General features: G+C 50.7%; 2 protein-coding genes across 3 annotated transcripts; both read right to left on the bottom strand.

The window, feature by feature from the left end:
* Positions 1–71: 71 nt before the first annotated feature.
* ERAS (ES cell expressed Ras) lies at positions 72–776 on the bottom strand. Its single transcript, XM_052663939.1, has one exon. It carries the CDS (start codon positions 774–776, stop codon positions 72–74), a length of 705 nt encoding a protein of 234 aa, XP_052519899.1.
* A 3,715-nt stretch (positions 777–4,491) lies between these two features.
* HDAC6 (histone deacetylase 6) lies at positions 4,492–23,151 on the bottom strand. Of its 2 annotated transcripts, XM_052662598.1 has the most exons (29): positions 23,098–23,151; positions 21,890–22,012; positions 21,676–21,804; positions 21,472–21,560; positions 19,208–19,292; positions 19,061–19,101; positions 18,297–18,393; positions 18,043–18,140; positions 16,748–16,852; positions 16,562–16,630; positions 12,965–13,091; positions 12,803–12,868; positions 12,651–12,710; positions 12,482–12,571; positions 12,051–12,157; positions 11,894–11,961; positions 11,463–11,634; positions 11,245–11,373; positions 10,918–11,086; positions 10,461–10,594; positions 9,873–9,941; positions 9,570–9,762; positions 7,985–8,134; positions 6,371–6,545; positions 5,836–6,260; positions 5,648–5,752; positions 5,369–5,515; positions 5,145–5,273; positions 4,535–4,934 (listed from the first exon to the last, which is right to left on the bottom strand). In XM_052662598.1, exons 2-29 carry the CDS (start codon positions 21,980–21,982, stop codon positions 4,866–4,868), a joined length of 3,390 nt encoding a protein of 1,129 aa, XP_052518558.1. In that variant the 5' UTR covers positions 21,983–22,012; positions 23,098–23,151; the 3' UTR covers positions 4,535–4,865. The 2 variants fall into 2 exon arrangements, with proteins under 2 accessions (XP_052518559.1, XP_052518558.1); XM_052662599.1 differs by lacking the exons at positions 5,145–5,273; positions 5,369–5,515 and having other exon boundaries at positions 4,492–4,934.
* Positions 23,152–24,296: the final 1,145 nt, after the last annotated feature.

Below are 24,296 nucleotides of genomic sequence, written 5' to 3'. Positions count from 1 at the left end.
TAGGGGGGGCTCATGTGAAGGAACCATCACCCTGGTCTGGGGGAGGGTCCACTTTTCTAGACTGAAGACCTTCAGGCCACAGAGCAGCCACAGTGGCACATGGCTTTCTGGTGCCGGCCTTTATCCCCACCTGGCCCTGTCGTGGCCTCCTTTGCCATGGCCTCCCGGACCCTTTGGATCTCATGGATGAGTAGGGAAAAGGCTTCCACCACACCCTGGCGTGTCTTGGCTGAGGTCTCTACGAAAGGGGCCCCCCAGCTTTTTGCGAGGGCTGCAGCAGCGGCACGAGCATCTCCAGTACTGGTCACAAGGTCACATTTGTTGCCCACAAGGACAAGGGGCTGGGTGTGGTGTGGGCCCCAGGTGGCCCGCATCTGCTGCAGCTGGGCTAGAGATGAGGGGTCATCGAGGGCGAAGACACCCAGCACACCATCGCCAATCGCCACACACTGGTCACGCAGGGCCTGATGAGTGGCCAGCCCTGCCGTGTCCAGCACATTCAGGATGCAGCCTCCATGGTCTAGGGCCATCTCCTTCCAGTAGGAATCCTGGATGGTGGGGTCGTGGTCTTCCACAAAGCACTGGTTGTTCAGTTGAATGGTCAGTGCACTCTTTCCCACACCACTTGCGCCCACCACCACTGCCTTGTACTCAGGCAGCTTCTTGCCTACACCCTTGGAGGGTGACCCCCAAGCCCTGTGGCTCTGCTCCCGGGATCTAGGGCTCCAGGTGCCCAGGCCCAAATCAAACATGTCAGGCTTTGTTGGCTGTGCCATGGCTCCAACAGGCAGCTCAGGGAAGAGATGTGGACAGCAGGCCCTGCAGATGGGAAGAAAAGACAGACAATGGGGGTGGGGGGGGTGGGGGATTAGGTGAGACCATTTAGGGACGGGGGACAGCCAGGTATCATTGAATCAATATTTATTGAGTGCCTAGTGTGTACCAATCACCTAACATAGTATATACATTATTCATGTTGTCTATTCTCTCTTATTCCCCTTTACAACATAAACTCTGTGAAGGCAGGGATTTTTAAAACACCTTGATTAACTTATATACCGTAAAGTTAACCTAAAGTGTATAATTGTTTTTTAAATTCATTCATGGAGTTGTGTGACCATCACCGTAATCTAATTTTAGAACATTTCCAGTCACCTGGAAAAGATACCCCCTGCCCATTAGCAGTTCCTTCCCATTCTGGAAGGACGGCAAGAATTTCATCAGTTTTGATTTCAGATCATGTCAGTGTTGGACCCCAGCCCAGCACACTGCCAGTCACAGTTTGTGCTGAGCAACATTCCTGCCCCCAGGAGTTTATGTTCTAAAAGAAGGAAACATCAAGAGGGAGGGAATATATGAATACCTATGGCTCATCCATGTTGATGTATTGAAGAAACCAATGCAATATTGTAATTATCCTTCAATTAAAAATAAATTTTAAAAAGATGGAAACAATAAACCAAAGAATTAAGCTAATTATGAAGTCTGTTAATCATAATCATTGGAATTTAGTTTTTATTACTTATTCAACATATAGCTATTGAGAACCTACTGTGTGGCAAGGACAAAGAGGTGGGGGAAAAAAGAGATTAATAAACTCTGGCCCTCCTGAACGTGACTTTCTAGTCAGGAAAACAGACAACAAAGATAAATCAGTAAGAATGCTCCAGTAATAGGTGATAAGCAGGGAGAAGGTGCTTAGTTAATGTTAGGCATTTCTATTATAATTTAATTTTCATTCACTAATTCAGGGACCTTCCTGCATGCCAGGCATTGTGATGGGTGTGGAGATGGGAGGTAGGGTTGGGGGCAGGAGGTGTGGGGGTGGTGAAGTGGCTGAGAACAAAATAAAGTCCCTGCTCTTGGGAGGATTCTGGAAGTGAGAAAGAGACAATAAACAAGATAAGCAAGTAAATTACCATGCAGTTAGAAGACACAGCAGGTGCTCAATTAGCGTCTACTATTAATAGAATGTCACCATTAACCCTTTCTGGAGAAGGAAATGGCAACCCACTCCAGTATTCTTGCTTGGAGAATCCCATGGACGGGGGAGCTTGGTGGGCTACAGTCCACGGGTCACAAGGAGTAGGACACGGCTGAGCAACTTCACTTTCACTTTCATTAACCCTTTCAATACACATCCCTGATCTTGGTTTGGTGTGTGGCCTCAGGATATGCATCATAATGGTTGAGGCCCCAAGTCTCCCCGGAAGCCCCAGGGCAGTGGCAGCTAGGCGGGATGGGGGAATTCTGTGGCATTTGGGATCCGAGGGTCAGAGTTGGGGTTGGGGGGAAGGTCCCAGGTGGAGATCCAGCTGTGGGGCCTCAGCCCAGAGAGGATCCCTGAAAAGAGCTGTGGAATGTGCCCTCCCGCCAGGAAGGGGGACCTGATAGGGAGAAGTTAGCAGAAGACAGAGCTCTGGTGGTCCCCCCACCCCGGTTGGGGGCAGAAACGGAGAGATCCGATCATGAGGATGGGCCGAGGAGAGAGGGCCAGCCAGGAGCCAGGGCAGCAATGCAGGCCGTAGGGGACCTGTATGAGAGCAGAGCGGGATTTGGGATGTTCCGGAGGCTGGCCTGACAGGGTTTTTGCTGAGGGTTTGGAGGCAGGGGACGGGGTGCAGGCGGCTGGAGAGGTGGCCGCTGTCACCTGAGACAGGGCCGGGTGTGAGGGGCCTTCGCTCTGGGCGGGGGTCACCGGGGCTGAGGCTGCCATGCAACGAGGAATCGGAACAGCGAGGCTTGGGAAAGTGAGTGGCGATGACTCACCCGAGGTCACACAGACCATTGCAGGGTGGCAGGGGAACGGGGAAGCAACGGTGCCAACTGCCAGTGGAGGGTGGTCGGGGACCCCTCCCCCAGGCATGAACCGCTGTCGCCTCCCTGACCCAAGGAGGGAGGGGCATGTCCACCCAACGGCAGTCCCCTCCATCTCCTCCCAAGGTGGCCTGGGCTCCGCACCACTTCAATTAGGCATCCCCTGACTAAAGCCCAGGAGGCTGGCCCGGTGTGGGGCTGGGATGGGGGCACACCCGGTTTCACCCCAAAGCCACACTCGGCCTGCACCTTCCCGCCCGCTCCGCTTTGGGGCCTACACCCTCACCCAGGTCCATACTCACGTCCTCACAAAGGCGGCTGGAGGTTGCTGGTCTCTGAGGAGGGGAGACAAACAGGAGAAACTGCCCTCACACCTGACCTCGGCCACACCCCCACAGCCTTAAGTAGAAGGACCGCCCAGATCGGTGTGGGGGCGGGGCGCAGGGGGAGGCCTGGCGCCCCGGCTCACCTCAGTTCCAGGAAGGCCGGTGGCGACCCCAACCGCCGCTCTGACAGAGGAGATGCTCCCTCAGGTCCCAGTGGCGGGATGGGGAAGGGGAGGAAGGGAGTGCACATGCGCATCAGGCTGCCCTCAGGCCCCTCTGCTGGCGCACCCCTGTCAGCGCTCCCAGGTGAGCGTGCCCTGAGGTATTCTTGAAGTGTGCCGTAAGCGCCGACTACCCTGTGTACCTCGTGCATCCTTCTGTACCCCTTCTTTACCTTGCCCCCACCTGGGACGTGATTTTCTGTGTTTAGTATGGGGCGGTTGTCACATTTTTAACCTGAGTGTCCCGTCTTTGCGAAATGTTTTGTGAGGGCCTCTCTGAGGCCTGGGAGCTTGCGCTGCCTCAAGCAGGTGTTTTGGTAGCATGGGAGAGAGTTGCATCCGGTCCTGAAGGGAGGAGAAAGTTGCAAAGCAGGTGTTATTCTGTAAAGGTCTAAAGAACCTGATTTGAGATAGATATGTGCCAAGCTACATTTCCCAGACTCCCTTGCAGCTATGGCTGTCATGTGACACAATTCTGACCAATGAAATGTAAGTAGGAGTTGTGGAGATGGGGCAACCAGAATGCTCCTTGCTCCTTTAAAGGGGATGACTGAGCTGACCAGCAGCCCCTTTCCCCATTCTCTTTTCTTGATTGGGTGAGGCTCTGATAGTCATCTTGGGAGCACGAGGGTGGCCATGAAAAAAAGTCCAGGAAACATCAGCCTGGACTCCTTTGAGTAGCCAAAACAATTCTCATTATGTAGGGGAAATAAAACCCCCCAATTATCCTCCAATTCCCCACCCTTGGTCAGTAGTAGATACTCCTTCCCCCAGGAAAGCTACCCATGACCACCAAATCTAAGCATGGTAAACCTGGACATTGTTCCCCCCTCCCCACCCCCACAATCAAGGCAAAAAGACATATGGGAAGGCTGAGGCCTAATGAGGACACTTCATGATTTTTCTCACCTTCCCAGCCCAGGGTGTAGCTGGGACTGGCTGTGAGCCTTCTGTTTCTAAGGCAGGTGCTCCTTGTCTCACACAGTTCACCATTTAATCTCTTATGGAGCCAGTTAAGCTTCTTGCTCTATTGTCAGTTAATTTTGGGGGGGCACTGGTTGAACAAGGGGTTGACCTGATAAAGACCCATAAAGACCCACACCTTCATTCCTTCATCACTCATCAGCTCTGTTGGCCAGAAGGGTGGGCTTCTTTACCCACTCAAGGTTAAAAGCTTTCTCCAGGTGTTGTAAGAATTTGTACTTTATTGCATATGTAAGCCTGCCATATTTCAGTTGATTCTTCTGCCTCCAAAATAGGTTTATAGCAGGCCCCTTTGGGGTCACTGAGCTGTGCTCCCCTTTCCTTTGGGGGCAGAGTAGATAGAGTCCCTTGAGCAGGCAGTAGGCAGGGAGAGATATACAATCGATGACCACAGTCTTCATATAAGTACGTACACTTAAATCAGCACCCTTGGGGAGTTGGAAAGGGTCTTCAGGATGGGATGAACTAAGGCTGGTCTATCTTGGGACTCTGAAGGTAAAGGAGCACATCCTGGGATTTAGTCTGAATGGGGTATGTCTTCCCCAAACTTGTTCTGGTGGGCGATGTTCTTCACTGCTAGGAGATCCTGAGGAGGAGGCAAGAGAGGGGAGGTAAAGTGAGCACCCCTCTACCTTAGCTAGGAGGCTGCCCCAACTCCAGCCCTCAACCACACTGTCTCTTGGCCTATCCCACATGCAGAAGGGTTTCCAATTGTCCCTTACCCAATCACAAAAGGTGTGTGTGTAGGGGAGGGAGTATGAGTATGCACACATTAGAGGGTCTGCCCAGGGCCCACCTTGTGGTGGACATAGGCCTGACAGTGGTAACACCAGGCAGACAGGTCGGCATAGCTGAGTACTAGTGGGTGTCCCGAACCTTCATGGTGTTGGAGCATATGAGCATTGATGTAACGACCGCAGTAGATCTGAGGTTGGGGAAAGAGTGTTGGGTAGAGATTAGACCCACCTAGGGTTTGCTCCTGGGTCAATCTCCACCCCACACTCTTCTTTAGCAGCATACCTGATAGCAAGACAGACACACCCAGTTCTCTTGGAGTGTTCCACAGTCCTGACAAGGTTGGGTCACATTCAGCCCTGTCTCAGGTATGGGGCATACTGCCGCCAAATGAGGACACCAAAGCAGTGGTCTCACAGCATAAAACATGACCTGAGGTGGGTAAAACTGAGTAAGCTAGGGACTCTATCTCCCCATTATATGTTCTTTTAGCACATACTCCTAGGTCAAGGCACAGATGGGTGTGAGAAGGAAGCCACCGTTCTAGCCTCTCCCTGAGCTCACCTGGTCAGTGTCAGCATGATCTCCAAAGACCTGCACTGGCACTGACTCATTCGTGTCCTGACCTCCAGCTGCCTCTCCTAGTAGTCCTTCCTCTTCTGAGGGCTCCTGTACACATGGAGAGGAAAGATGTATCTAGGAGGCCTGATCCTCATCCCTTCTTCCCCTTACCTGGGTGTGATGGGCCTTACCTGAGTCGTGCTATCTAGGTCCAATATTCTGAGGTTTGCCGTCAGCTTACTAGGGGATGTCTGGGCTGCGGCTCCTTGCACGGGTAAGGCAGGAGGAATCCTGTTGTTGATGCATGAGGCTGGCGGGTTTTGGATCAGCTCAGCTCCTCCTGTGGCCCCCTCTGAGATGGTCTGGTCCAGTGCAGCTCCTTGTGTGGCTGTGTCTGAGGACTGGCCCTGAGTAAGTTCTACTGGAGCTGTCGCTGACTCAGTCTGATCTGGAGTGGACTCTTTCACAGATGCTTCTGAGGCGGCCTGTCCCATGCCTGCCCCCAGGATGTTCCCTTCCACTGTGGTCGTCACATTGGCTAACTCAGAACTGGCTGGTTGGGATGGCTTCTTGGTGATCAACTTAGAACTGGACAGTCCCTCTATGTTTTTGTGCTCTGGAACCATGGGAGGGAGATTCTTGAATGTGGGTGCTATCTTTTCTCTCACCTCTGATCCCTGCCCTCCCCTGAGCCCCCATTGCCCCCAATGCCCTGTGCCCACTCACTCATGACCCGCAAACTGCACCAGTATCTTCGATGGACTTGGATGGTTTTAGTGATAGAATCCTGGGCTCCAGATAGTGGGGGCCGCAGCCGGGTCAGCAGGGGGAGTGGATCCCCAAGGAGGGAGCGAGTGCAGGCAGCCATGGACTCTGAGATGGACGTCAGGTTATAGCCACCCTTTGTTAAGGAAAAGAGGAGGGAAAGGTATGATGGGGTAGTCCTCAGGGAATTCAGGAGACACAATGTCTTGCCTCCCAATCTCCCCTTGGGGCCCTGAAAGTCTGGAGGGTGGGTACTGGGGACAAGTAAGTAGAACCCACATGTGTCAGATGAGTAGCACCTACTGTGTGAGATGGTTGTGAGGGTGATAAACTTGTGATGTAATGTGCAAGATAATATTAACCACAACCACAACAGCACTGATGGCAACAATAGTAAGAACTAATGTTCATCAAGTGCTTGCTATGTGCTAGACCCTAGGTTTTTTTGGCCAAGCTTTGCAGCATGTGGGATCTTAGTTCCCTAACCAGGGATCAAACCCCTTCCCTGCAGTGGAAGCACAGAGTCTTAACCACTGGACCACCAGGGAAGTCCTAGACCCTATTCTAAGCACTGAATCCTCACAGTCACATGGACCGAACTAGTGCAGGAACCTGCATCCACAGTAATGGGAACCCCTGGCCCCACCCACCCAGAAGCCCCTGCCCTGCCCTGGTATAGGAACAACTGATGTTTCCCTCTACATGCACCTCTGTCCTGATCTGGCAAGGGATCCCCTGTTTCTCACACTCTATAGGAACCCCAGTCTCTGCTCTTTTTCCTGATAAAGAAACTTTGGCTCAGAGTGATTAGATGACTTGTCTGAGATCCTAACAGATGGTAAGAAGTAGCACTGAGGTTGAAACCTGGGCTACCTGAGCAGAGAGTCCACCACTCCGCCCTGCCACAAGCAGGCCTGGGCACATGGTGGGACATCTTACTAGTCAATTAATCTTTCTGTGACTTTTTGCCCTCATCTGTAAAGGAGCAATAATAACAGCACAGAAGGTTGCTGAGAAAGTAAAACTAACATATGAACAATGCGTAACAATAAGCTACAGCTCTTGTACAAGGCTTATGACATTCCAGGCACCCCTCCACGATTAGCCAGCCACACCTTACAGACAAGGATACTGAGGTACAAGGGTCAGGGGCACTGAGTAATTTACAAAAGGTCAGTGAAATTCCTTTGTCCTGGGATTTTGTTGGATACAGCTCAAGCAGAGGTAAAAACCACAGACTTTGGCGCCAGGCTTCTTGGGTCCAAGCCTGCCTCTGCCATTATTAAATGTGTGATCTCTGGCTAGTCACTACAGCTCTCTGTGTTTCAGCTTCCCTGATCTTGAGAGAGGAAAATGGTAAGGTCAGTAGACCTTACCTCCCAAGACTGCTTTAAGTAAATGCATTAGTTACGCATGTTAAGTACTGAGGGAAGTGTCCTGGACATAGTGAGTACTCAATTAAAGCTGCTCATGCTGGTGTTATTAATGCACAGTGTATGCCCACAACCCCAGGTGGGGACACCCAAGCCTTCCCGACCATCCTCCGACCATGGGAAGAGGGACTAAGAGAGTTACCTCTAGGATTAGGATGATATGGCCATTGGCCAAGCCCATCAGCAGGTGGGTGAGGTGGGCATAGCCCTCTGGCGACACCTGGCAGCCGCCCAGAGGATCCCCCCGAGCAGCGTCAAAGCCAGCTGAGACCAGCACCAGTTCTGGGTTAAACTGAGGCAGAGAGAGAAGAGACACACTGAGCATGAAGGAGGGGGCATGGGGACTTAGTAGCTCAGAGAGACCCAGAAACATGGAGACAAGGACAAATGAAAACAGGGCGATGCAAGTCAGAGGGATGGAGACATGGGACCTGGAGCCCAGGAGACACAAGCCCAGAGCCCTGAAAATAGGGAGGGCAGGACATGGAGACACAAGAGACTTGGAGACATGGACACATCAGACACAGATTTTGAGACACAAGATAGAGAGATGCAGATGTGAGAAATGGATGGACGGGGACATGAAGCAGAATTGTAAGCTGTGGAGACTCATGTCAAGAGACAGTGACATGAAACAGAGAGATTATGTTCTCACATACACACCCAAGGCTGAGACTAAGAGGCAAACACTCCCCTCCCTAGATCAAACATGGGACACATGTGCACAACACAGGGTTTTATACACAGTGCTAAAGAGAGGTACACACATGCTTCCATCATAGAAGATGACAACAAAAGTGCCACACACAGAAGACGGTCACACACAGCCACACACAATCAAACAGTCTCATACAGACTGGACTATTCATGGTATTAGTCACACATACACACACACACACATAATTTCTCAGAGGGAACAGTAATCCACAGCTACTCCTGCACCAACACAATTATACACGTCACCACCAAAAGCAAAATAGCCATACATGCTGTTGCACCCACAGGAAATGGACACTTGCACAGTCACACACATACTATTTCAGAGTTACACAAACACAGATGGTAGTCACAGCCACTGCGCACAGACATACATACACATCTGAGCACGCATGTCTGCACAGAGGTCACAAAAATGGCACTCACATTCATCAACCCTCAGAGTAAGTCATGCATACATGATTTGCCACAGACATACATGGTTTATACATGGAGAAGAGTTACCTATAGCTACTTAGTGTCAGGCAAATATATATTAATATATAGGCCATAGCAGACAGTTGGAGAGATGACTGTCAGAGAGAGAGCTGTGCACAATATCACAGCCATCACACAGAGCAATGGTAGTGACAAATAGCTACCCGTAGTCTCACACATACTCGAACCCCTCAACACCGTGCAGTTCCATAGAGATGGCAGTCACATGGGGCCACCATCACACACAGACCAGCACTAGTGATGGTGTACACATGGGACATGTTCACAACCAGGCATACTTGCAGGCAAGATTACTCTCACATACCCAGAAGTCCTCACAGTTACACACAGAGGGCAGTCACAGACAGATACTGCACAGACATACCCAAAGGCCATCACAGTCACATCCCCTCACTCAAAGCCATCACTACTGTCACCCACAGGCCCTCTCACAGGATCAGTCACCTGTAAGTTGGACACATGCACACTCACTACCACATACAGAGTCGCATCACGTGCACCCCGAATCATACCTCATAAGCAATGGGAAGCACCAGACGGTGCCAGGCAGCCAGGTAGTCAGCATCACCCATGCGGGGCCCATTCCAGGCCACATTGACAGTGAATCCTGTGCCTGTAGCTTTACCTATCCGGGTACAGGCACCCTCATTCCCCATGGGAAAGAAGGTACCATGATCATAGCGGTGCAGGGAAATGTACAGCACACTGTGGGGACAGGGTGGGAAGGGGGGACAACAGCTGGTTAGCAAGGTGCCCCTGAGGCATGGCCTGCCCATCTCCCTGACCACACTCCAGCCCCTGCCCCAGCCCCTCACCTGGGGTCCTCCTCAAATATGTGCTGAGTTCCATTACCATGATGGATGTCCCAGTCCACGATCAGGATCCTGAGGAGGGGACAGCACCTTAGTTACCTGGCAACACTGGTTCCCTGGGGGAGGGCAGGGGCTACACCCCTGGAGTCTGTGTGCCGGGACATTTACTGCGGGTGGCAGGACCCTGACTCCCTGGGGAAAGCGCTGGGTGGCAGGCTTGTGGGTCCTATCAGAGTCCTAAGGGCTTCACAGTGGGCCAGAGCAAGTGCTCAGGGCCAGATCCTGGGCCCCATGTGGATCAGTGCCATGGGCCTTTTGAAGTAAGCACCAGAAGCCAGCCCCTGGGTTCTGTTAGGATAGTCATCAAGGGCCAGAAATTCTGGGGCAGGGGACCCTGGATTCTGTTTGATAAGCACCTGCATGCCACAATCTGGGGATCCCATTTGGGTCAGGCCCCAGAAGCTAGATCCTCCCTGGTCCTTTTCTGGAAGTGCTGGGCAACTGGACCCTGGGGTGGTCCTGGGTAACTTTGGGGGCTGCATTACAGGGCCTGCTGAGTAAGCACTGGGCAGTGGGGGCAGGGAGCCTTACCGCAGTGCATGCCCACTGATGGCCTGGGCATGGCGAGCAGCCACAGCCACAGAATTAAAAAAACAGAAACCACAAGCTGCATCCGGCTCTGCATGGTGGCCAGGAGGTCGCACTACAGCAATGCCATTCAAAACCTGGGGGAGGGGCAGGAAGCAAAGATTAGACCACCCACCCTCACCGCTTTCCCTCCCCTTCCCTGTCTCTTGTGCCCCTACTACTCCACCAGCTGCTAAGGCCTCCTCCCCACAGCCCTGTAGGCCCCATCCCCCTGGGTGCACTTCCCTGTGAGTAAGGCCTCTGGCGAGCTGGGGCTGTAGTCCCCTTCCATTGCGGACTGCTCTCCAAGTCCCCTTTCCTCAGGCCTGGCCCAACTCTCAGAGCTGCCTCTTTCCTGCCCCCCCTGCTCCCAGGACTTCCTTGCCAGGAGCCCAAGGTCCCCTCCCCAAAGCACAGGCACCTCTCCTGCCAGTACTGCCTCCACCAGGCGACAGGCGGCGCCTGCAGCCAGCTGTGCGCAGGCAAAAGTGCTGGAGCAGATGTAGATGGAGTCATAGTTGGCACCCTCACGGCGCAGCTCCCGGGTCTTCATCTTCTCCGTGGCCCGCAGACGTTCCAAGTGCTCAGCACTGGAGGTACAGAGGGGGCACTTGAGAAGACAGCCAGGTAATTCTGTCCCCTCCACATCCTTCCCCACCCCGTGTCTTGTAACAGCTCCATGTATCAGAGAGGCAAGCCCAGGCTCCATGCTCTGAGGCCCATCCTACCCTGGCCACGTGGGTCTGACCTGTGGCAGGTGAGCAGCTCAGCATCTGTAGCGGGCCTTGCGGGCAGGGAGTGGCAGCGCTTGGCAAGGCCCAGTTCGTCCAGGTGATGTATGATACAGTGGATGCGCTGGGGCATCTCAGGGTGGTAGCTAGGAGTGAGGGAACAGAGGCAGGGCTTACTACTGAAAGTGGGGGTCCCTCCCCACCTCCCACTTAGCCTGGTTCTCTGACTGCTTACTTATCCCACAAGTTGTAGTGCTCCATCATCCGCTGGTCATAGACCAACCCCGTGCGAGCCTGCAGCACTGGCCATATCGGAACGGAGAGCTCAGAGGACTGTGGCAGTTTCTCTTCCTCCTTCTCTTCCACATCATCCTTCTCCACAGTGTCCTTTTCTTCCAGGCTCTCAACTGCAAGGGGAGGCCACATTCACCCTACTCCCTTATGCCGCCCCCAACCTAGATCCCTGTAATACTCTGGAACGAGGTTTACCCAAACCTAAAAAGGGGTGGGAGGCCTGAAATCAGGGCCCAGTAAGAGAGAGGGCATGACTCCCCCCTCCCCCCAGCAAGGTGGCTTCCAGAAGGTCAGAGTGGGGTCTGAAGAGAAACTCCTCCCACAGCTTATTCCTTACCCAACCCCTGACCCAACACACTCCCTGCCACCTACCTGATCTCACAAGGCTCTCCCAGAAGGGTTCCAGGGCTTCTAGAGCACAGGAGAGTGACACCTGGGCACTGGAGGTCAAATGAGGGGGAAATGTGACCAACCGGCTCCTGAATGAGCAGTGAGGGGCCTGCTTCTCCCCTCCTCCACCTGGGCTTACCTCAGGCAGGGGGCACCAGGAGATTCTAACATAGGACAAGGGTCACCCAGAAGGGTGTGGAGGGAGGCGCTGACACCTTCAGCCAGAGAGCGGAGATTATAGCCACCCTGGGAGAAGGAATTCATGTGAGGGTGGGCAGGAAAGAGCCAGATATTACCAGAGAAGACTATGAATGACACTGGGGTGGTGCTGGCTGCATGCCAAGGCATTTGAAGGGTGATTTCATTTGCTGAGCAAATAGTCTGAGTTGGTTACAACTATTATGATACACCTCTGACATAAGGGAAGCAGAGGCATAGGGAAGTTGAGGGACTTAGGTGAGGTTGTCCAGCTAGTAAGTGGTAATGCTGGGACAAGAACTTCTGCCAGATTTGAATGTTGTTCTTCTGTCTTCCAGGATCCATGGGCTGAAGTGGAAGTGAGTCACTCACCTCCAGTGAGAGGATCAGCTTGCCTTCTGCCAGACCCATGAGCAGATGGGTGAGCTGGGCAAACCCTGCTGGAGTAGCGGCCATCTCACCCTGGGGGGGACACGGAGGGTCAGCCTGGCTCCACAGGGCCTCCTTCTGCCCTCCTGCCATCCCCAAGTACCTGCCTTACCTTGGGGTCCCCTTGGAGGGCATCAAATCCAGCGGCTACCAAGACCAGCTGGGGCTGGAACTGAAGGAGGGAGGAATCATATGAGGCCACCTGCTATCATGGCCCATCCCTCAACATCACCTCTGCCCCAGCACACCCCAGAGCCCCAGGACCTCAAATGCGACTGGCAGGAGGACGTGAAGGAAAGCGGCGATGTAGTCAGCATCTTGCATCCCCACCTGCAGACAGGGAGGTATAATGGGGACGTGCTGCTATCTGCTCTGAAGGGCAGGAGTGGGTCTCACTTTGGGGGTGAAGGGTGGGCAGACACTGACCTGGTTCCAAGGCACGTTGATGGTGTATCCCTGGCCTTGGCCTAAACCTGTGGTAGACCAATTAGAGGCCTTAAGATGGGGCCAGAACCGACCTTGCTCATAGCGGTGGATGGAGAAATAGAGGACACTGGAGGCAGAGAAAAAAAAAGAGGTGGGGGGTTCAGTCAGTATTCCCCAGAAACCTCCAACCCACAGCTACCACAGTTGACTTAACCACTCATTCATTCTCTCAATAATTTCCCCATGAATTTTTAAATTCATATATTCATTCTTCCATTCAGTTGCCAAATTATTCATCCTCCCATTCATTAATTCTTCCATTTATCCATTACCTCACTCACTCATTCATTTGGTCTCTTACTGAAATTCCTCCCACAGCAAACACTGCTGCCCCTTTCAGTGCCTATACAGTTCTACCTCTGAGACCCCAAGAGCTATCAGGTCTATTCCACCCCTAAGGGCTCCTGACCCCATGGGGGACTCTAGATCATGCCTGCTTACCCACCTGCCTCTGTTACCACGGTAGTGAACGCAGAACACTGTGACACTGGAGGCCCATGGGGCATGTGGCTCTTAGTTAGTGGGAGCCAGGTAAGGCTGAAAAGAATGCCAGGCAAGGCTAGGGAGCTTAGTATTTTCACTGAAGGAAGTGGGGAGACTCAGGAGCTATGTGGGGCTAGAGTGAGGATGCTGGCTGGGGCTCCATGAGGCCAGTGAGGGGGCAATTCCTTCTCTCCAATACCTTACAGGCCACCTCTATCACTTCTGTTTTCTAGAGAAACTGAGCACTCAGAGCAGTGAGGAAGACTGACACAGAACAGATACTGAAAAGTCACAATGGTATATGTTCTGATAGTAAGCCCAGTAGGAGGGCTTGATTTTGACTGAGGCAATCAAAATGAATCTCTCTCATCCATCCTTCTATCCATCTGTTCATTCACTTCCTGCCTTGTTCCAGAAAGGATTTAAGGCAGCATTTTTTTTTCTATTTTAGGAAAAGGCAAGAAATAGTGGTAAGCAATGAATCTAGGCAAACTTAACAGTCACATTTTAATAAATGTTGATACTGTAGTTGTGAAATTAAATGCAAACTGGTACAAAAGGATTTCTGAAATCGAAGAAAACTATCTTGGAATTAGGGGATGAAGTCCATGCGAAAACTCTGGTCTTGAGCAGATGAGGGGGTGATTGTTTCACTTTTGACTCTGATAGATAAATATATAGTAGAACATAAAGATTATCATCAGGGAAAGAAAGGAATAAAGAAAAGATCTGAAGAAAGTCCAAGTTTATAAAACAAACAGAAGGAGATAAAATAAATTCAACTGGGAATTCCCTAATGGCCCAGTGGTTAGGACTCTGTGCTTTCATTGCCAAGGGTCTGGGTTCCATCCCTGATCAGGGAACTAAGATCCCACAAGCTGATGCATGGCCAAAAATAAGTAAATAAATAAAATAAGTTCAATCAACTTCCAGTAAAAGAATGGTAGATTAATAGCACAGGTTTACCTCCCCACTCCCCTACAATCCTATCAAAAGATAGTAAAGATATTTTAAACAAGAATCAATGCAGGAAAACAGAGTGGGAGAAAGGACGTCAGACAATTAGAGACTTCAGCAAATCCCTGGAAAGTTGTCTGAGGGTCCAGGGCCCCAGTGAGCCCTCTCCCATACTGAACATGTTGGGAGGATACCCAAGACAGTTTTGAAGTTTCCCTTCTGGAGAAGTCAAGCACAAATCTAGGTCAATGCACTCAAAGTCAATTCTGTCACTGAATGACAAACTCACTAAATTTATTTTTTCCTTTTAACTACTAAGTTTTAGTTTATTAACGGAATTCTTGTTAATTTTCTTAGGCATGATAATAAGATTTCCTTAATATGATTAGTCATTCTTTTTAATAAATGCCTTGGAGGCAACAGCTGTATTCTTCTGTGGATATATGACTGACTATATGTATAGGTATGAAGAATTATGAATATATTCTTCCTTATGAATAAGAATGTATAAATGAAAAATAAATCTATCCATGACCTTCAATCATCTAGCTTCCTTATCTCTGTCTCTTAACTCCATCAGGAGGATAGTTCTTAAAACATTGTTATGAAGACAAAGAAAATAAGTAAACTAAAGCTAAGTAGAGCATAGACACAGAGAGCAAGAAAGTGTTCTTGGAGATTAAAAGAATTCATAAACACACAATTCAACAGAAGGACTGTTGAATTAGAAGGTGAAGTTGAGTAAATCTCCCAGGACACAGAGCAAAAGGAAAAAGAGACAGAAGATATGAGATAAAAAATAAGAGATACAGAGGATCAACCCAGAAGTCTAACATCTGACTAACAAGAGAGACCAGAGAGGACACAGTAGAAGAAATCATCAACAATCTAACAGAAAACTTCTGAGGATTTAAGAAAGGTGTGAATATTCTGACATAAAAATGTCTACCACTGGTAAGTAGAATCAGTGGTGAAGTGAAAATTTAGGGCACCAGGAAGAACCTAAAACCATCCAGAAAGGAAAATATACTGGAAAGGAATGAAATCAGACTGATATCTGAACATGTGCCAGCAACACTGAATGGTGGAAAATAAACAAAGCAATGTCTGGAGAACCACCAACCTAGATTAGATAAAGTGCTACAGGAGTGCAAGAGCCCTTTTACAAGGAAGAAAGTACAATTTATGCAGTCAATTCAATAAAAGCCCAGATAAAACACCCTACAGATGTGCTCAGAGAAGCATAAAATTATTTATTTACCAGACTATTCACTGTAGAATTGTTCATAATAGCAAAGACTGGGAAGCACTATAAATGTCCTAGGATTAAATGACCAAAGTTACAGCCATACCATGGAACATGGTAGAGCCTTACAAAGAATGAGATGCTTTTCAGAGGTACTAACATGGAGAGGTGCCCACACCATACTGTTAAAAACAAAAAAGCAAGTTGCCGAAGAAAATGTAGTGGTAGTATGTTAATAATAGTAATGATAATGATGAATATTTGTACATCTACAAGAAAAATTCAGTTACTTTTGAGGTGATGGGAATTACAGGAGAGTCACTGCTTCAGACATTTTGATATTATTTACTTTTTTTTGGCTGTGCCATACAGCTTGTGGGATCTCAGTTCCCTGACCAGGGACTGAACCCCAGCTGTGGCAGTGAAAGCCCAGAATCCTAACCACTAGGTGACCAGGGAATTAACTCCCTTCAATTTTTTAACAAATAATTGGAAAACAAAATAGTATTTTGAGGTTCACTTCAGCTCCTGGGTAACTTGGTAAATGAGCTCTCCAAATACCTGTGGGCTCAAATCTTGTCTCTTCAACTTCTCTGTATGACCTCTTAACCTGTAAGCCTCAGTTCCCTGATCTGTAAAATGGGGACCCCAAAAGCCCCTGGCTCAGAGTGAAATTCTGAGAGAGACAGCAGACATGCAGAGGGCAGCATTGAGCCTGTTCCCAGGACAGGTCCAACCAACGAATATGAATGCCTTCCCTTCCCTCTGGGGCCCCTTCTGGCTGCGCCTGTAAAGGTAGGGGGTGTCTGGGAGTCTAGCATTTGGGGTAGTACTCTAGCATCACGGCATACCTAGGATCTTGGTCAAAGGCGAACTGTATTCCCTGACCATGGTGCACATCCCAATCCACGATAAGGACCCTGTGAGTGGGAGAGAAGGGGGGCACTATGTAAGAAGATCAAGGAACAAGTGCCCAGACCAGGAACACCCCACCTCATATCACCCTCATTACACCCGCCCTGCTGTTTGCTGCTGACCTCTGAATATCATGCTTCTGTTGAGCATAACGGGCAGCCACGGCCACGTGGTTGAACATGCAATATCCATCCATGAGACTGTGCTGGGCATGGTGTCCAGGAGGCCTGGGCAGGGCAGGGAAGGCCACAGATTGCTGGTGGTGGGGTTCTCCTCGGCAGAGATGGACTCTTCCTGCTCTCTACTCCTGGACCACCAACACCCTCAGTGCTGATGCCTGCGCAGCTGCCAGGAACTGAGTACTTGGGGTCCTCAGACCCTCACCCCTAGTCTACTCTTCTCTCTCTGAAGGAAATTTGAAAATGCTTATACACCCTCATACCAAGTCCTGCTCCTAGGGACTTAGTCCACAACCTATGTAACAAAAAGGGTGAAATAACATGTTTATAATTGGATGATATTTGCTGCAGCATTTTTTGGAAGCAGCAATTGATTGGAGAGAACTAAAATGCCCACTGGTAGGGGCTGGTTAACTTACTGCGTGTTTGTATAATGGTGTTCTACATAGGTCTAGCCTATACACCGTTAAAGAGAAAAGCTTTCCAAGATATAAAAGTGAAAAACGCATGGTACAGGGAGTGTGTCGAATGCTACCATAATTTGTGGCTAATAAAGGGGAGGGGGGCTTCCCTTGTAGCTCAGTCGGTAAAGAATCTGCCTGCAATGCAGGAGACCCAGGTTTGATTCCTGGATCAGGAAGATCCCCTGGAGAAGGGAATGGCAACCCACTCTAGTATTCTTGCCTAGAGAATCCCATGGACAGAGGAGTCTGGCAGGCTACAGGGAATGGGGTCACAAGACTTGGGCACAATCAAGCAACTAAAACCAAAGAAGAGGGAGAAAAAAAGCTATATCTTCTGCATTTCATCACTTCTGGGGTGCCAAGGCTGATAAGATGGACTGTGATTTTTTCACATGCCAACAACAAAGCAGGAAATGATGCAAAGGAATTCTGAGGCATTACTGTTTCTAAGATGCATCTGAATTTCAAGATGTTACAAATATGAAATAATATACATCTTAGAATCAACAAAATATGGTATTTATCCCACAAATAGGCACAGACTGTTTCCAGGAGGACATATGAGTCATTGGTTACAGTGATTACCTCCAGAAGAGGAAGCAGGGGTCTAGAGATGGGGTGAGGGGTAGGGAGGACTTTCACTTGTAGCTGACTGCCAACTTTTTTAACATTTGACTCTTGAACCATGTAAATATACTATCCATATCACTACCTTTCACATTTGAGAAAGGAATTTTTTTTAAATGTAAAAAGCCAAATGCCAGTGGGCCCTACCTGATGATGGCCATGCCATTCCGGATCTCAGCCTCCAGGACTGCATCCACCAGCCTGAGGACAGAGCCTGAGGCCAGGCAGGCACAGGTGTATGAGTTCTGGAGAAGACAGCAGGGAGTCAGAGAGGGGAATGAGGGAGAGAGGGGAGAGAGTGGCTCTGTCCACTTAGCTACTCCCTCCAGGGTGGTGTGGATGTGGGAATGGGGAATCCCAAGATGGCCACCACCCTCTGCCCTCACAGTTCCCATCCATACCGGATGCAGATAAACTGAGTCATAGGTATCTGCTAGGACGTGGAGCTCCCCCTCGTTCATGTACTGGGTCGTTTCCATCAGATCAATATATTCTAGGCTGGGTACATAGATGGGGGATAGGATTCAGGGGTCCGCCTCCCTCCCTGGCCCTGAACTGGGGCCCCATACCCTCCCCAACTGAGTACTCCATGCATCAAACCGATGGACAAATCAGGCCTCCTCACCTGTCAATGTGGGGGATAGCTGGGGTAGAGGACACCTTCCATGCTCCTTCCCCAGTCTGCCTCATTTCTAGTAATAGCCTTTGTCTTCTGCTCTGGCCATACCAGATCCTACCTCCAGGCCTTTGGCCAGACTGTCCCAGCTGTCTGGACCTTCCTCTCCTCAGCCTTCTTCACTGGACTCATTCTTTTTCTCTTCTCAGCTCCGATACTCCCTCTGACAAGCTAACTTTCCTTGAGACATACCACAACAGGCCTCTTATTCTGGGTTCCTTCAGCCCCACTGGGGGAACCCTCTGATCATTCCATCCACATATCCATTGTCTGTTTATACATCAGATTACAGTAACAAAAAGGGCTCACCAGGGACTGATGATATGCCAGGCACCATTCTAAGTACATATCACATCCTCCTTATGTTTACTAGCTCCCAGGTTACAGGCATGACACTGAGATTCAGAGAGGCTCAGTGACTTTCCTTCTCAAAGCATTGGCCCAGGGGCGGCCTCCTCCCTATCCCCTACAAGGCTCCTAAACCTTCACCTGTGAACCAACATCAGCTCCTCCTTTTCGGCGAATCGGGCCTGGGGAGACAAGCGAGAGACAAAGGGCTAAGGCTCGGCTCTGGCTGTGCCTGGGTCCCTCCCTCAGACAGTGCCTTCCGCCCAGGATGTTGGTTGGGGGACTCACCTGAAAGGACACGCAGCGGTCCAGGAGGCCCTCCTGGATCAGTTGCTCCTTGATGGCATGGAGCCGCTCTGGGCGTTCCGGGAAGCTGGGTTAACAGAGATACAGATATATGACACTGGTGAGCACCACATCTGCCCCATCTGCCTTCCACGGCTGCTGACACGTGAAACTGTGGAGTCACCTCCGGCACCTGGTGGCTCTGTTCTCACAACATATCCAGAGCCTGACCCTCTCCTATCACCTCCACTGCTGCTACCATAACCTCTGGCCTGGGTTATTGAACTCAGCTGGCCTCCTCCTGGCTTCTGCCTTTGCTCCCCCAGCAGTCCTTTCTCTGCACAGCAGCCTAGACATTGGTTAAAACTCAAATCAGGTCACATCCTTCCTCTACTCAAAACCTTCTCCTGGCTCCCATCTCATTCAGGGTAAAAGCTAAAGTCCTCCCCATGCCCCAGAAGTCCTGTGACCACCTGCTCCCATCACCTCTCTGACCCCCATCTCCTACTGCTTGCTTCTACACTGGGCTCCTTCCTATTCCTGGGCTCCTTCCTATTCCTTAATCAAACCAAGTGCGTTTCCACTTGCTTTCCTTCCTGCCCAGGACAACCTTCTCCCAAATGTCTCTCTAGTTCACTCCCTTACCTCCTTCAGATCTCTGCTCAGATAGTGAGGCCTTACCTGATCATCATATTTAAAACTGAAGAGTCTCCTCCACTGCACTTTCTGCTACTCTCCCTCCTGCTTCAGCATTTCTCCATAGCACTTCTCCCTCTAATACACTTTATCCCTTGTTTTTTGTTTGTTTACTGTGTCTCCCTCCCTGGTGGCACAGACGGTAAAGCGTCTGCCTACAATGCGAGAGACCCAGTTTCAATCCCTGGGTCAGGAAGATCTCCTGGAAAAGGAAATGGCAACCCACTCTAGTATTCTTGCCTGGAAAATCCCATGAACAGAGAAGCCTGGTAGGCTACAGTCCATGGGGTCGCAAAGAGTCAATCACGACTGAGCGACTTCACTTTCTCCTCTACAATGTAATCTCCACAAGGGCAGGAGTTTTGTTTGTTTTGTCTACTGCCTGTCCCTGGTGCCTCAGGAGATAAGATATGTATTTGGTAATGAAGCCTTTTGCCATCCAGAGTCTTCCACTGGAAGAGGGGCAATAGAAATTAAACTGGTAAACACTTAAGCATGTTGTTTTTAGTCACTAAGTCATGTCCGACTCTGCGACTCCATAGACTGTAGCCCCCCAGGATCCTCTGTCCATGGGATTTCCGAGGCAAGAATACTGGAGTGGGTTGCCATTTCATTCTCCACATAAGAATAATAATGGACAAAACAATGGCATCGGTTAGGAATATCTCAGGTGTGGGGAAAGGGGAGTGGCCAGGCAAAGCCCTCTCCAAGGGTCTCCTTGAGATCTGAATGTTAACTGGGAGAGGAGGCTGAGATGAGAGAATGCCAGGCATGTTGGAAGAACAGCAAGGGGATCAGTGTACATGAAGTGAAGTGAAGCAAATGAGGGGTAGGATTGGCTGAAGAGGTCATGGAGGTGATATGGAACCAGGTCACACGGAACGCTGAAGGCCAGGATGAAGAATTTAAACTTTACCTTCAGGGAAACAGTCTGTCCTTGAAAGACTTGAAGAGAGAGAACATCATTGTATGTATTCTTTTAGGCTGTTGTATGGAGAACAGGCAATAGGGGTAAGGGTGGAAGCAAGGAGGCCTCTGCAAGTCTAGGTGAGTCATAATGGTGGTGGCAGTGGAGATGGCAAGGAGAGGTCAGATTCTGAATCCATTTCAAACAGAGCCAAAAGAATTTGCTGATGGATTGCAACATGTGACTGAATGGGAAGTGTAATTCTTCCATTTCAGCACAAAGGTCCCTTCTTCAAGGAAGCCTCCTGAGAACACTGGTTACTAGTCTAAGGTCCTCTAGTAAACACTCTTGAAAGCCTTGGTCTTAAGTCCTCCTTCATCAAATACCTCACGTTGCTGATGGCTATTTAGCGACCTGTTCTCCTACTTACCTGTCAGCTCCCTGTCTGTCTTGTCTGACACATTTGTATCATGTCTGGCACACAGTAGGCACTCAATAAATGTTCGTTGGCTAAATGAAAAGAACCCATTCAAGCCTGATCCCCATCTCCCTAAATCATTTGCTTCCAGTCTCTAGGCTAGAGTAAGAAAGGGTTCATTCTTGCTAATGGGCTCTAAGTGCATATATTTGTGCACTGGGTATGGCCTGGAGGAGCCAGCCTCACCTGTCATCCCAGAGGCAGTGGAATTCATTTAGCTGTTCATCGAACACCAAGCCAGTGCCAGACAGTGTCCTGGCCTCCAGGTTCAGATTCTGCGAGGAAAAAAATGGGAGAGACTGATGCATTGAGGGCCTGAATCAGAGGGAACATCCCACACTGTCCAGGATGGAGAACCTTAGGGTTTTGATTGTCCCAGGAGCCTCTCACCAGCCCTTGCAGCCCCATGATGAGGTCTTGCTCGGCTGTTTGGCTAAGCTTCTTCATTCTGCCTTTCTTCTTTACCTCCGCTAGACTGGGGCTGGAGCGGAGTATGGCACCCTTTTTAATACCTCGCTTCTGCCAAACAGAGAGAAGGGTCAGAGTCCAATGCACAGCCCGCTGCTCCCCCTCCCCCTCATCAAGGCAGGTTGGGGGGCCTCACCGAGGTGATGCTGGAGTCATGGGTGGGGGAGTGGGGATTGTGCCTACTCCTTCGCTCCTTGGGTGTGGTGGAATCCTGACCGGTGGAGGTCATGGCTGGGGAGACTTCACCCCTGACGCAGTCCTGGGGGGTGGGGTGGAGGTGACGGTGAAGGAGCCCGAACGCCCTGAAGACCCCACATACCAGCCCCTTCCCAGGCCCCGCCCCCTAGGCTAGTCTCCTTCCCTTATGCTGGCTCTTGCCCACCGCCTTTTAAACTCCGCCTCTCAAGGCTCTCTCCCTCCAACCGGGTGTCCATCCTACCTGGTCCCGCCCATTCCACTAGGCTCCATCCCTTTAACACTATTCTTTCTCCTTTCAAAGTCTTGCCCTTTAACAGAGCAATTAACCCCCAAGCTCAGTCCGTTCTCTCCGCCCCTTCCGCTCTATCAACCCTTTCATTCCCCAAAGCCTCGCGCAGACCCCACCCCTTCGCAAACCTGCCCCTTCCAGCCAATCTCCCAAGATAATCAGCCACCCTTTCACTCAGCCAGACCCAGCCCCGGCCCCGGCCCCGACTCCACCCTTAACGATCCACTTAACTCCACCCCTTATCGGGCCAGCCCAGCACCTTCCATTTGGCTAGATCCTGACCCTAACGTTTCGACAAGCCCAGCTCCTCAGGGGACTGCCTCTCTCCCTCCAACAGGCCCCACCCCCTACCCAAGTCCAACCCCTAGCGCTTCACCAAGCCCCTTCAGTCAGTTCGAGCCGCCTTCCGCTGGCCCCTCCTCCTTCTCGCCCCGCCATTGGCACCGACCAATCCCTTCCGCGCCACACACCGGGTGCAGCCCCTTTGTCAAACTCCGCCCTTGTCTGGAGCCTCCAAATTCCTGACGACCGCAGGTGCGTGATCCCCTCTTTTACATTGGGCCGAGTCTCTCCATAGACCGCCCTGATTCCGCCCACACAGGGGACCGTGCCGCACCGCCGCGCCCCTACTGCGGGCCACACCTCCCGTGGACTCACTATCGGCTACTCCACTTCTCTGCGCTCGACGCTGGCCGTACTGCGCCTGCGTGAGGCGCCTACAGGCGGTTCGACCAAGCGCCGGGGCTCAAGCCCGACCCTCTCCCAACCACCCCCGCTGTCGTCCTATCGGCCATGGCCGCCGTCCCTTATTCCCTGTCCACTTAGCTTAGGGCCCCTCCAGACCCGCGCCACCCTACCGTGCGATGACTCAAGAGTGGAAGCAAGCAAACAAGGGCGTTAGGAAGGGGCGCTTTCTCACCTCCCCGTGGCTTCCCGCGCGACGCGCCGTAATGACGTAGCCCGGGCGGGCTGGTGGTTGTGCCTGGAGAGCGTTGGAATCTGGACAAGGCTGGTGGCGGCCAAAATGGGAGTGGTGATGATGATAAATGTGAGGATTTTCTGAGTTCATGTTCACTAAGGTAGTACACAAGAAACATTCACCGAATGTTAGATACTAATATTCTGCCGCGAAACTGGTGGAGCAGGAGTCTTGGTAGGGGCAAATAATTGTGATAATAGCAAGTATTGTGTGACAGGCATTGTCGTAAGACAAAATACTATGAGGTCGTTCCTGGAGGCTGCTTTGCAGATGAGGAAACTAAGGTTACGTGACTTAACCAAGTGACCTTGGGCAAGTTACTGAACATCTCTGTGCTTCAGTTTCCTCATCTGGAAAATTGTGATAATGATAGTGCCCAGAGACAGAATGGACCTCAGGAGGGGAGTTTTTATTTGGGCGGTGGCCCTCCACAGTGTCACTTCTACTCCCATGGTGTAATAGAAAGTGTGTGCCTAGCACGTAAGGGAGGTTGCCCCTGTGCACCCCATCCCCATCTACCTCACATCACATGTCTAAATGTCAGCCCCACAGTAAGCCAGTTTGTCCTCCTAATCTCCCTGTCTCATTCTTCACCATTTCCTACTGGGCTGTAGGCTGGGGTGGGAGAGATAAGCAGTCTGGGGTTCAACATCGCTTACTAACAAACAGATTGACAGCCCCATTGCCCAGTAGCTGGGTCCTCTGACCGTCTTGCAAACCCCTGTTCGAGCCTTCTCGTCCCTTACAGTCTTTTCCTACCTGACCATGTCTTTTGTCCCAGTGGAAGAGGGTTACAGCTTTAAAACCTTTAAACCTCTGCATAGACCAAAGAAAGCATGTAGACAGTGATACACCCTGAGGAGCATTTTGAGACTGTGATGCAGGGTGAAAGAGTAGGGAGTCTTGAAAAAGCCAAGGCCCATATTTTTCTGAATAGTCAGAAGAGAGATTTCTCTAGAGCTGACGTTGGCAAACTTTTTCTATAAAGGGGCTGATAACAAATATTTTAGGCTTTGCAAGTCACATATGGCCACTGTGGCATTGTCTTCCTTCCTGTTCTCCTTCCCCCTCTTCCTT

The sequence above is a fragment of the Budorcas taxicolor genome, chromosome X (genome assembly GCF_023091745.1).
Source record: "Budorcas taxicolor isolate Tak-1 chromosome X, Takin1.1, whole genome shotgun sequence".
In the NCBI taxonomy this organism is placed as follows: domain Eukaryota; kingdom Metazoa; phylum Chordata; class Mammalia; order Artiodactyla; family Bovidae; genus Budorcas; species Budorcas taxicolor.
The sequence above is the reverse complement of the archived record's forward strand: the minus strand, read 5'-3'. Positions and strand labels throughout refer to the sequence as shown.